Raw genomic sequence first — 11868 nt, forward strand, 5'->3', positions numbered from 1 at the left:
TTTTGCACTATTACTCAAGTTATTGTAGTTAAAATTTATTAGATGACGTCATAAGGGTTGAAAATGATTTACTGGTGGACCGACCGACAGGGTTAAAAATTTGTTTTTAGAATTTTATAGTTTCTCGATCACAGCCCCTAATTTAAAAACAAAAGCAGGTTTCTGAATATTGTAGAAAGTAGATGCAACCTTGCAAATCTTTTTGAAGGATTTGAAATGTTGTAGTTAAATTAACTAATATGAACTTTTCCCATTTCTAACTTTGTATACCTAGGTTTTATCCAAAATAGACCAACTTTGACCAAACAAATTCAATTCACCAAAAAATCGATACTTAAAAAATCTCAGCAGGTCCAAAATATTTAAAAATCCACAGCCTTTAACCAATTTTTCCCTCGTTTAAAGAAAATAACTACGTCATCTAATATTGTATTCAAAATCTTTTTTCGATTTTTTTCAGAGACTTTGATATTAACTTATTCATTTATTTTCAGGTTTATCTAAATACTATCATTGTATTATTTATATTTCAGGTCGTGTGATGTAGTTTAGTATAGATAATTATAAAATGTAGATAATCTTACATAGATAGATTATTTTTAGATGATTTAGATCAAAATCTACTCTAAAAGACGAATAGATACAGAGATATATAAAATATGAAATTAGATCTAGTTAGATGATTAGTAGAACTAGATTGTGTTTGATCCAAAAAAAATTATCTAATATTTGTTTTCATATTTTTTGCAGATTTTATGTGGTCTTTGGGCGCACTACCTGATGGTGAGTAATAATTATATATATATATATATATATATATATATAAATATATATATATATATAAATAATTATATATATATATATATATATATATATTTGTTAATAACTTTAATAGACACTATTTTTTGTGCAAAGACACCACATTTATAGTTCACTTTTTACTAGGGTTTACACAAAAACCGACATTTCAGAAAACCGGTTTTCGAATTTTAATTTTGCTAAAAAAACCGATTTTCGAATTTTATATAGAAAATAAATTTTTGCTCGGATATTCTGTAATTTATCCGCAAATTTAGTAATGTGTAATTTAGAGCAGTATTTGACTGAATTTATTTATTGTTCAATTTTATGGATAGTAAACAAAATTATTTTAATTTTAATTAGTAGAACTAAAAAAATAATAGTTTATCTTGATTAAATAACTTTGAAAATAATTATTTGTTATTCATGCATCATTTTAACATATAAGAATGAAAATATTTTTATGATATTGAAAGGAAAGTTTTCGAATAAATAAAATTAATACATTTTTAAATAAAACATTCATTAAATTAAAAAAAAATTAGATACATTTTGATACATACTTGTTAATATCAATTTTAGTTTTAAAAACAATTAAGATAAACTCGGGTATTGTCTGTTACGATTAATTTTATTTAATTAATTTTAAACATTCTAATTGTTTTTTTTTTTGTTTAATAAAATATGATTGAAAAAAATTGAGAACGCCTATCGAATTGCTACTGAAATAGAAAATACTCTTATACTTGCGACCAAATTATGCTTAATTGCTTTTAAAGCCTGATATAATAATTCTAAGCTTTTTATTCTTTTATTTGTGGCTTCTAGGGTTTAAAACTCTTTTTTTTAAGTTTGAATAGAGGAAGTTACTTCTTCAAGAAGTCAACCTGGTTTAAATTAAAATATACTCTGGTATAAAAATCTAAATTAACATATACAAAACCTTTCTGGGAACCATTGCAGACTGATAAGATATCAAATGCTATTGAACCGATATGATTTTAAGAATCAAAACGCTTTCATCTATCTTTTATATTTGTCATTTTCCATAATTTCGAATTCCATAATTTTCGCCAAGAAAACCGGTTTTTGAAAACCGACAAACCCTACTTTTTACTTTTCAAATTTTCTGTTACTTTGCTTCCGCATTATCATGTGTAACCACATACAAACCCCCTGAATTTTCTGCATCACTTTTCCATCGATTTGTGTCAATTCTAGTCGGTTCATTTCATCTTCTACATTATTTTCCAAATTTGAAGCAGTATCGCCTATGCCCTGCTTAGAGTCCATATCTCTGATCATTATATTTCTTCTATCCTTTAGGTTTTCCTGCAGCAGCCTACGCCGCCTACGCAGCCGGAAGGGGCTACTCCGGTTATCCTAGCTTCGGCCTGCCCTATCCTACCGGTAAGTCGCTATTTTTTTTTTAATTTATCATACAATTGATTCAATTGAAAATAAATATTGGGAAATATTGGTGCATCGCCAATTCAGCCATAATAGACCACCATCAGGCGCCTTCGAGGGGTCTTCATCAGCCGGCAGCAGCTGCCCAGCTGAGGATCCTTCCGATAATGATACAGGACAGGATTCATGTAATGCATTTGTAAAAAAAATATTGTAGAAGAACCAGATGTCTTGGAAATATTTTTGGGCATCTGGTTTGATCACACGAGTCGCAAAAACGCTTTCTTTTGGTATATGATTCAGTAATCGGATATAATGATGAATCTTATTATTTTGAGCTTATTTAATTTATGTATAGTCATTTAGTCCAGTATTTGGGACTCACATGTCTTAGACGACTAAAGACTAATTTCTAATTCACCAAACAGATAGCAGCTTTGATATCTGATTTAATTGTTTCCTGAATATTTTCCGAATTAATTATTAAATTTCAAAATAATTTGCTACTACTTTCATCGATCAAACCGATTGTTTTCTTAAGCCTCTTAATTATTATAATATTTAGATAATTGTTTTAAAAATATTCCAAAAATCTATATATGGTGCAAAGAACTTGCCAATAGGTCAAACCATAGAAGCAAAAACTATAAATAAAAGTTGTGACACATGATGAACCACAGACTAGGATAGTTATTGTAGAAATCTTTTAGGATAAAGTACAACTTGTAGCAGAAAAATGTAAGGTAAAATCTGACATCTATCAATTATCGAATGTAGAGGAAAGAAATGCATCACTTTTCCATAAAATTAAAGGTAATCAGTTACAATAATTACAATTCACATAACGTATCCATTCTTGCTCAAATAATTTCAAATAGTTTGTTGGTGAAATAGGAGACATAAAAGAAAATGATGGATTTCTTTCTGCTGCTTTCTATTTTATATAAAATATAGTATCCCTACTATATTTTATATTTAGAGTCGTTACAGAATAGATTAAAATACTGCACTATGATCATATGGATAAAATTTAAAACGATCTTACATAATCCCTTCAGGAACTCCATACTAGTATATAAGATTACGCTCTAGGTGTTTTTGTTAGATAATTATAAGATAACAATCTGATTAGATCATTAGATCTAAGGTTGTGTGGATAAAACTGGATCATTATTTTCGTTTGGGGTTGTCTCGAATGATCCACTTTCCATCATCAGTTTCTTACTGACGTAACTAAACTATATAGTTAAGATTAAGTTATAGATGATCTAGTTCTAAAACCATAGAATAATTTCCAGTATAATCATAGGACCGATATTAGAATTAGTCATGATGGGAATCTTGCATAAGATTAGTAATTTTGAATCTACTGGCTGGAAATGACTCCTTGTGTCTTCACAATATCATTTTTTAGATTATTTTGTTGATCTCGTCAATATTATTGTCGACTGAGTCAGAAAGATCAATACGTTCATTAATAGAAAGATTTTTTAAAAAATATGTCAACTTTCAAAGATCCTCTTAAAACGTGAATGAAATATCCAAATGCAAGTTGCCCTAATAAATTATTAAAAAAAAACTATATCAACTCGATGTAGTTAGGCAATCCTGACATAAACTTAAATACAGTTTAGCAGTAAAATATTAGTTCAATATAAAATTACAAATCAATACGAAAACAATCCGAAAGCATTTTATAACTAAAAAATATTTTGTAAAAATAAGAGAATTTTGTTCTTACATTAAGAGTTTCTTTTGTTAACAATAATTTATAAGGAAAAAAAACTGTCCATCCAGTATTATTTATTTATATAAGTATTTGCATTGTAACTGTCAGTTTTGTTAAATATTCTTAATGTTATTGTTAAAAAGAATTTAATGTAAAATTATAATATATAAATATATATTAATTAATATATTAACAATAAGTATTGTTGAATTATTTGTTGTTTTGCCAAACATATATTTTATTGATTTTCATTGAAAATAAAGCGGACTGCTATTTGAGTAAGTTAATAATAAATTATTAATAGAATATACATATACTGAAAATATTTTTTAGAATTATATGTAGATGTAGATATATAATAAAGCTATATAATGTAGATGTTTATTAGTTCAAAAACTTATTTATATATTATTACTTATATATTATTATCAAAAAGAATAGTAAACGTGTAGAAATAAGCAAAAAAAATAGCGAAACATTGTTTGACCATGAAAAAACAATGTTAACAGAATCAGATGACTGCCTGAGTCTATGGTATTAATTTAATTGAACATTTTCACCGAAATTGAAATTTATTAGAAAAATATTTGGTTTTATATTTATAATACTCGTACTTTTTGTAAAATTTATTTTTAAAACCTAATATATTTAGTAGTTTATTTAAAATCTCTGAATATCACTGCCACACGATGCCACACTCACACAATATCTCAATTCATTTAACAACATTTCACACATATCGTAGTTTTAGCTAAAAAAAATTTATAAACAAAAAATATCAATATTTATTTTATAAATCTACTCTTAGAATTTATTTAAAGTAGCAACAATAGTTCATTTTTTCTAGATTTATAAGAAAAATAGTTCAAAATTTTTTCAATGTCAAAAAAATAAAAATAAACAAAAATATATGTTTTGCAAAATAGCATTTAGGCTTTATAAAAATATTATATATAAAATAGTTTATAGTTTAAGTCTAGACTTAAGTTTTTAATCAATTAATTAGCTTTAGTTTTATATTTATTGTATATGTTTACAAAAACTATTTTACACTTAAAAAATATCTATTTATTAAAAGCATGTATTTTTAATATTGTTAGTGGATTCGAAGCTTACGACCGATTTAACCCAAACAAAACAGGAAAATCCATTTTTTAGATTCCATGGCCAAAATTTGGGCTAAAATGGTCCTAAGCTCCGATTTAGTATTGTGAATACATACAAAAACTAATTTAGAACTATTTAAAAATAATATTTTTAATATAAGTTATTAGAATTATATAATTAATCATCTTAGATTAGATTGACTTTTAAAATTTTTGATACTGAAGAAAGTTTTTTAAGATTTTAATGAAGTTTTTGTTTTTTATTTCAGTTGATCTAACCAATGGCCAGTTGACCCCAAATAATAACACGCCGCTGTTGACCCAGGCTCTGTCAGGTAATTAACTGAATGAAATATCAATTTGTACCTAAATCCTTTGTCTTTTATCTTGGCACTTTGACCACTACACTATAGGATCTAAAAAGATCCCTGTTTTGCCAATTAATTTTTCTGATCTATAGTAGTAGTAGTATAAAACCCTAATCTGATGTCCTTGTAGTGCTTGTGTTTGTTCTCTGATGACAACTCACAAAAGGAAAACTTTTGACATCCCAAGTCAGTGGAGAGTCTCTTCTGCAATTTATCTCAATCCAATTCATTTTCCCCATCACATACTTAATTCCAAAAACTGATCTCTATCAAAAATCAGAAGTGCAAAAGCAAATATTTGACCATGACCAAGGGTTTAAAATGATCAATGTATAAAGCCATAATCTGTCCTGGCTATTTGTTTACTGATGACATTTCACTAAAGGAAAACTTTTATGTTAATTCAAATGCAGTAAGGATCTGTCTTGTGCCACTAGCCTCAATATTTGATCAATTACTGCCTATTGAGACCAATTTATCTTTTGCATCCCACAGCAAAATCCAACTAGGGTATATGGGGTCTTGCCTTAAGGCAAGTTGCTGGAACTTCTCGTACCGTAATGAAATTCGAGAAATTTAAAAAGTTTTCAAATATATTATTACAAATACTGTAACTTTCATTATTTTTGCTATCTTGTTATATCTGGGCAAATCAAATGCAAATCATAAAATAATTTATCTCCAGAACGTTAACAATCGTCATTTCATTTCGAATTCAATTTTAAAAAAAAAGTTGCCGCTAATTTACAGAATTGAAAAAATGCTCCCGTATAGTCACAGTCTAAACGCATTTGCGCTTAGCTTGACGGCATTTTCACATTTTTCAATAGTTTTCACAAAATTGGAAAATTGCTCCAGTAAATAAACAGTCTAAACGCACTTGGGTAAATATTGGTACCAGAGTGGCGCTTAGACTGTGCTTAGCCTGGATAATTTTTTCAATTTTTTTAATCAAAAATTTCAAAAATATTTCATGGAAAATGAAAAAAGATGTAATGATTTTTTATCCTCAAAAACAATTGTTTTGTCAATGCAAGCAGAAAGTTTTTTAGATCATTGAAATCGGACGCTTAGTTCACTTAAAAACTGCATTTTTTGCACATTTAGCTCTGTATCTTCGAAATGGCGGGACCTGCCTTTGCCAAAAACTAATCAGCACATCTCCCTTTCAATAAGAATCGAATATTTATTAAACTATTCAAATCAGTTGATCCGTGCGCCCGAAAACGTGGACGAAAAAATGCGGACATACAAAACACACACACACACATCCATTTAGTTTCTGAGATATGCCTTAAAAATGTTCAGAAACCTTCAAAACATCGAGAAATGCAAAAATTTTCATTTTCGATTTTCGGCCCATTACTATAACTACACTACGGCAAGTTAAAAATTCATCCAGTGGTTTTAGTTGATAAATTTTCCTGATTTGATCCAAGATCTAATGTTGTTCTTCCATTGGTAAAGTTTTCTAACATTCTGATGTCTCTCTATTATCTAGTGATGAACAACTATCAAGCAGCAGCAGCAGTGGCGGCGGCCACCGGAGGCGGTTTCGTTCCGCCAGCCTCACCTCACGGAGGCACCGCCGTTGTAGGACCAGCACCCGCAGGAACCCCCGTAGGCAGCACGGGACCCGCCAGATACGGACCTGCTCAGCCTGGGACTCCGGGTGGAGCTGTGGTATCAGCCGGGGGCACAGGAGGATCTCCGGGACCCGCGATAGACTTGTACGCCGCCACTGCGCTTGGAGGAGTCGCCACACTCGACCAACAGGTAAAGGAATAACCACAACTAACTATACAATCTTCAACTAGAGCAAAACTTCATTGTATCCTTTTTTTCTAGACTCCTACTGGTACAACAATGTACGCTCACCATCCGCATGCGGCTGTGCACCATCCGTTGCACCACCAGACTCCCGGAGGCGCCGGAGGGAGCCCCCAGCCGCCTCCTGCGGCGTACCCGGCGATTGCGGTGAGCAGGGCGCCCATCAATTACACTCCGGTGAGTTATAAATAATGGTCATGTAATTCATTTAAGAACTGTTAGGAGGGTCGGTTGTTCGAATTTAATTAGAAGCTCCTCAAGTTTAATGAATGTAATTGAAGATTTCTGATATATGAGTTACTCGACATCTCGGTTATTTAAAAGATGTGTTACTGGACATCTTAGTTATTTGACATAAGAGATACTCGACTCCTCAGTTATCTTCTATATATATAAAAATAAGTCGGGTTTTCCTTCCTGACGAAATAACTCCAGAACGCACGAACCGATTTCGACAATTTTGCATTCGTTGGAAAGGTCTCGAGCTCCGCAAGGTTTATAGCTGAGCAAATTAGTTGTGTATGGCATCGTGCCTTAATGCAAATTGCTGGAATTTCACGCACCGCAATTAAAAATTCGAGTAATGAAAATAATCAATAATTGTTTTAAATAATTTCAAATAGATTATCTACATATGTCTACATATATATAAAAATAAGTTGAATTTTCCTTCCTGACGATATTAACTCCAGAAAGCACGAACCGATTTCGACAATTTTGAATTTGTTGGAAAGGTCTCAAGCTCCGGAAGGTTTATAGCTGAGAAAATTAGTGATGTATGGCGTCGTGCCTTAATGCAAGTTACTGGAACTTCACGCACCGTAATTAAAAATTCGAGTAATGACATTAGTGAGAATTATCAGAATTATGCTTGGTTAAGTCAACGAACAATTCTTGCCGCAAAGTATAAAGATGTACACGCACTGTGTTTCACCATTCAATCAAAAATTGCTGGCATTTTAGTTTGACTTCAAACGATTGCAATATCCAGTTCGCTTGCGTTGCAATAATAAGTCGCAAGGCCAATCGCTTAGTGTTAAATTTCAAATAGATTATTTAGAAAATCATTGTTTTTCACATAGGCAGTTATACGTTGCCTGTTCACGAGTTGGAAAACCATCCGCTTTGTTTGTGTTAACGTCAGACCAAAAAACAAAAAATGTGGTTTACCAAACTTAGAGAAGTTCAACTAAAAATCACTTGATTTTTGTAATCGAAATAAATTCATTACTGTTGTGCAATAAAATCAAATTTTTCCTTTTCAAATATAAAACAAACAAAAAATTTCTTCATCTTTCTCACGAAACCATCTGGTGGCGAAACGGAGTTCGTCGGGTTTGCTAGTTTGATATATAAGTTAGTAGAAATCTCAGTTGTTTGATGGATGAGTTACTCGACATCCCAATTATTTCATTGAGTTATCAATAATTATCTCATTGAGTTACTCGACAACTCAGCTGTTAGATATATAAGTTACACGACAACTCAGTTGTTTGATACATGAGTTATTCAATATTTCAATTATTTAAAAGATAAAGATATTTAAGAGTTATTTTTGATAGATTTTGATAGACGATTAAAATCTCAGTTACTCGATATCATAAAATTTCAGTTGCTAAATATCAGTTATTCAAGATCTCAGTAGCTGGAGATCTCAGCTATTTCAAACCTCATCTGCTCTCGAGATCTTAGCTATTTCAAATATTTTAAAAGTCTCAGTTAGTAAAATATTTTAAAAGTCTTAGTTACTTGATATTTCAGTTGCTCGATATCTCAGTTATTATACACCCCAGTTGCTCGACATGCCAGTTATTAAAAATCTTATTTGCTCGATATCTCAGTTAATAAAAATCTCATTTGCTTGATATCTCAGTTAATAAAAATCTCATTTGCTCGATATCTCAGTTAATAAAAATCTCATTTGCTCGATATCTCATTAATCGAAATCTCAATTGCTCAAAATCTTAACTATACCAAAATTCAATTACTCGATATCACAGTTATTAAGAATCTTACTTGCTCGATTTCTAATTTTTTTAAAGTCCTAGTTACTCGGTATTTCATATATTAAAAATATCAGTTACTCGATAACTCAACCATTCCAAATCTTAGTTACTCAATAGCAAAGTTAATGAAAATTGCAGTCGCTCCAACTTCAATAAACTTTTGTAACTTTACTCAGGACTATAATATTTTAGGATACTATTTTAGACCATAAACTCTGTGTTGCTACGCAAAATTTCATTTTTCAAGAAAAATATTTAATTGATATCTTTTGTCGGATTTTTTGGAAATCACCATATCACCAACCGACCCTCAATCTCTCCATTTAGCATTAACCAAAATATTAACAAAATAAAAACAGTTTTTTTATCTGCCGTCAAATTTCTCAGTTTAACGTGGAACACTGGAACGTCTGTCAGATTTTCGACAGCTGTTGAAGATTGTGAATTTTGAAAAGCAGCAGCTACTAAAAAATTCTTTGCAAAATTCACTCGAAATTGCGATCTCGAATTAATAAACATAAAAATTTGGCAATAATAAAAAAAAAACATGTACATCTACTCAACTTCAACTCTACTAGAGTAGCAAGAACACGAAATAAAGCAAAAAACTTCAAGGTGCGTTGATATCAATTAAAATACGAATTATGCTTTAAGCCTTATGATGAGAAAATGAAACCCATAATCCAGCCTTTTGTATTCATAGGCTTAAAGTATATAATTTGTTGTCTGTAGATTTTCTTCATACATTAGTTGATGTTGTATTCAATTTGTTTTCTAAATTTATCATTTTTTTTGCTTTTTCTGATTTGATTTTGCACAATTTTTGTAAAAGCACCTTTTGTTTTTGTAGCTTTATTTAGTTATGTAGATAGTATTTTGTTACAAAAAATGTTTCATCATAAATAACCAAGATGTTTTAAATATTTAAATAATTTAATAAATACTAACTGTACCGATTACGCGTTGCCGTATTAGATGCATCATCGAGTAAAATATCCGACTCAGCATCGCAATGTACGTATATTTAAAATCAAATATTAACGATATTAACGAATGCATTTTTAATGGTCTGTCTCGATTTTAAAAGATCTGCCTGTATAAATTCATTTAACATTCCATACATAATTAATTCGATGTTTCGATAGCATGAAATGTTTCCTTCTTTGGAAGCTGTGGATAATTGAAACACACTCAATTTAAGAGAATTTGTTTTATAATTTTCCTGAAGAAGAAAACATCCCATATGCTCGAAACGTCCAACTAATCACATTAATTATATATTTTTCGTACAGTTATAATATAAAAGTTTGTTAGAAAAATCGGAGAATTTTAAGCTCAGAATTTTACAATCCAACAAAATCTTAATCCAATTTTAACTATTATTTGACCGTTTCAGAGATCGCCAATAACCAACGGATACCACTGTTGAAATGTACCGGTAAGAAAAAAAAACAAACAAAGCAACCAAAATGGTAATAATAATTTCCAAAAAAAGCAAAAATTATTATTACATCCAGAGAAACCCAGTCAATATTAGAATCAATTCCCAGTTAATTTTTTTAATCGATTTTAAAATTAAGAAAGCAAAAAATATGATAAGAAAAAATGAGCAGGTTAAGGAATCTAAATGCATTTTTAAGGGAACTCAAAGAAGTGATTGGAGATTGTTGGAGACAGAAATACATATATACATATACATCCGGAGTTTTAAAGGATTTTCTCATGATAAAAACATTTTATTTTTCAAAATTTCGTACAAATTTTACAAAACGGTCGAGAGTCCGACGCCTCACAAAATTTCAAACAAAAAAAAATGGATTCGTATCAATTATACTAATTTATTTTTATTTGTCATTATTTTATTGCCGTACGTTTCGGCACTTGATGTGTGCCATCAATCGCCAAAGTAAAGTTTTTAATAAGCGAATAAAATTAATTATACAGACGAATCAAGTTGGATTTTTAGGCAAGTCAATTCTATTTTACGTTTCGGAACCATTATTAAATCCATCATCGGCCATCTCCGGCGTCTCCGATCACCGAAAAAATCATCAATTATCGAAAATCTGATTTTTTTTTTAAAAAAGAAAGCAAAAAATATTAGTAAGGCAAAAACTCTTTCTACACACAGTAGTCATAAGCCAAATGGAAAACTCTAGCATAAGCAATTCTACATATAGATATAAATTAAATAATAAATAAATAAGAAAGAAAAGATTAGTTTTAAAGGAAAATAATGATACACCAATTTAATAATCAATTATATTATAAATATAAATATATATATGAAAAAATAAAATAAAATTATAGAGCGTAAGTGAAATATAAATATAAATAAATAAATATATATTATTATAAAATAAATTGCAATATTATATAGACATAGGTAATTATTATAAACAAATGTGTTAAGTCTAAAAAATATAAATATACATATATATATATATATATATATAATTTCTGGACAAGCTTTGCTGTGGCTACGAACAAAGATATTATATATTTGAAAAATGGTTTTAACAGCTCATTCGTCGAAATAAAAAATTAAGTTAAGAAAAAATAAATTTCTTTATTATCGACAAAACCAATGTGGTTGTATTATAAATTACATTGGTTTT

General features: G+C 29.6%; 1 protein-coding gene across 1 annotated transcript in view; it reads left to right on the forward strand.

Moving 5' to 3' along the window:
* Window positions 1–10953, forward strand: part of LOC113384534 (RNA-binding protein Musashi homolog Rbp6-like) — a 52600-nt gene extending 41647 nt beyond the window's left edge. Inside the window, exons 10-15 of the mRNA XM_026622267.1 lie at window positions 751–783; window positions 2128–2211; window positions 5316–5381; window positions 6916–7190; window positions 7263–7421; window positions 10647–10953. Coding sequence (XP_026478052.1) covers window positions 751–783; window positions 2128–2211; window positions 5316–5381; window positions 6916–7190; window positions 7263–7421; window positions 10647–10679 — 650 coding nt within the window. The 3' untranslated portion in view covers window positions 10680–10953. The remainder of the gene's footprint in view (window positions 1–750; window positions 784–2127; window positions 2212–5315; window positions 5382–6915; window positions 7191–7262; window positions 7422–10646) is intronic.
* Window positions 10954–11868: the final 915 nt, after the last annotated feature.

Source organism: Ctenocephalides felis, unplaced genomic scaffold, assembly GCF_003426905.1.
Source record: "Ctenocephalides felis isolate EL2017-DRISC unplaced genomic scaffold, ASM342690v1 CF-g0.4_SCAFFOLD_03571, whole genome shotgun sequence".
In the NCBI taxonomy this organism is placed as follows: domain Eukaryota; kingdom Metazoa; phylum Arthropoda; class Insecta; order Siphonaptera; family Pulicidae; genus Ctenocephalides; species Ctenocephalides felis.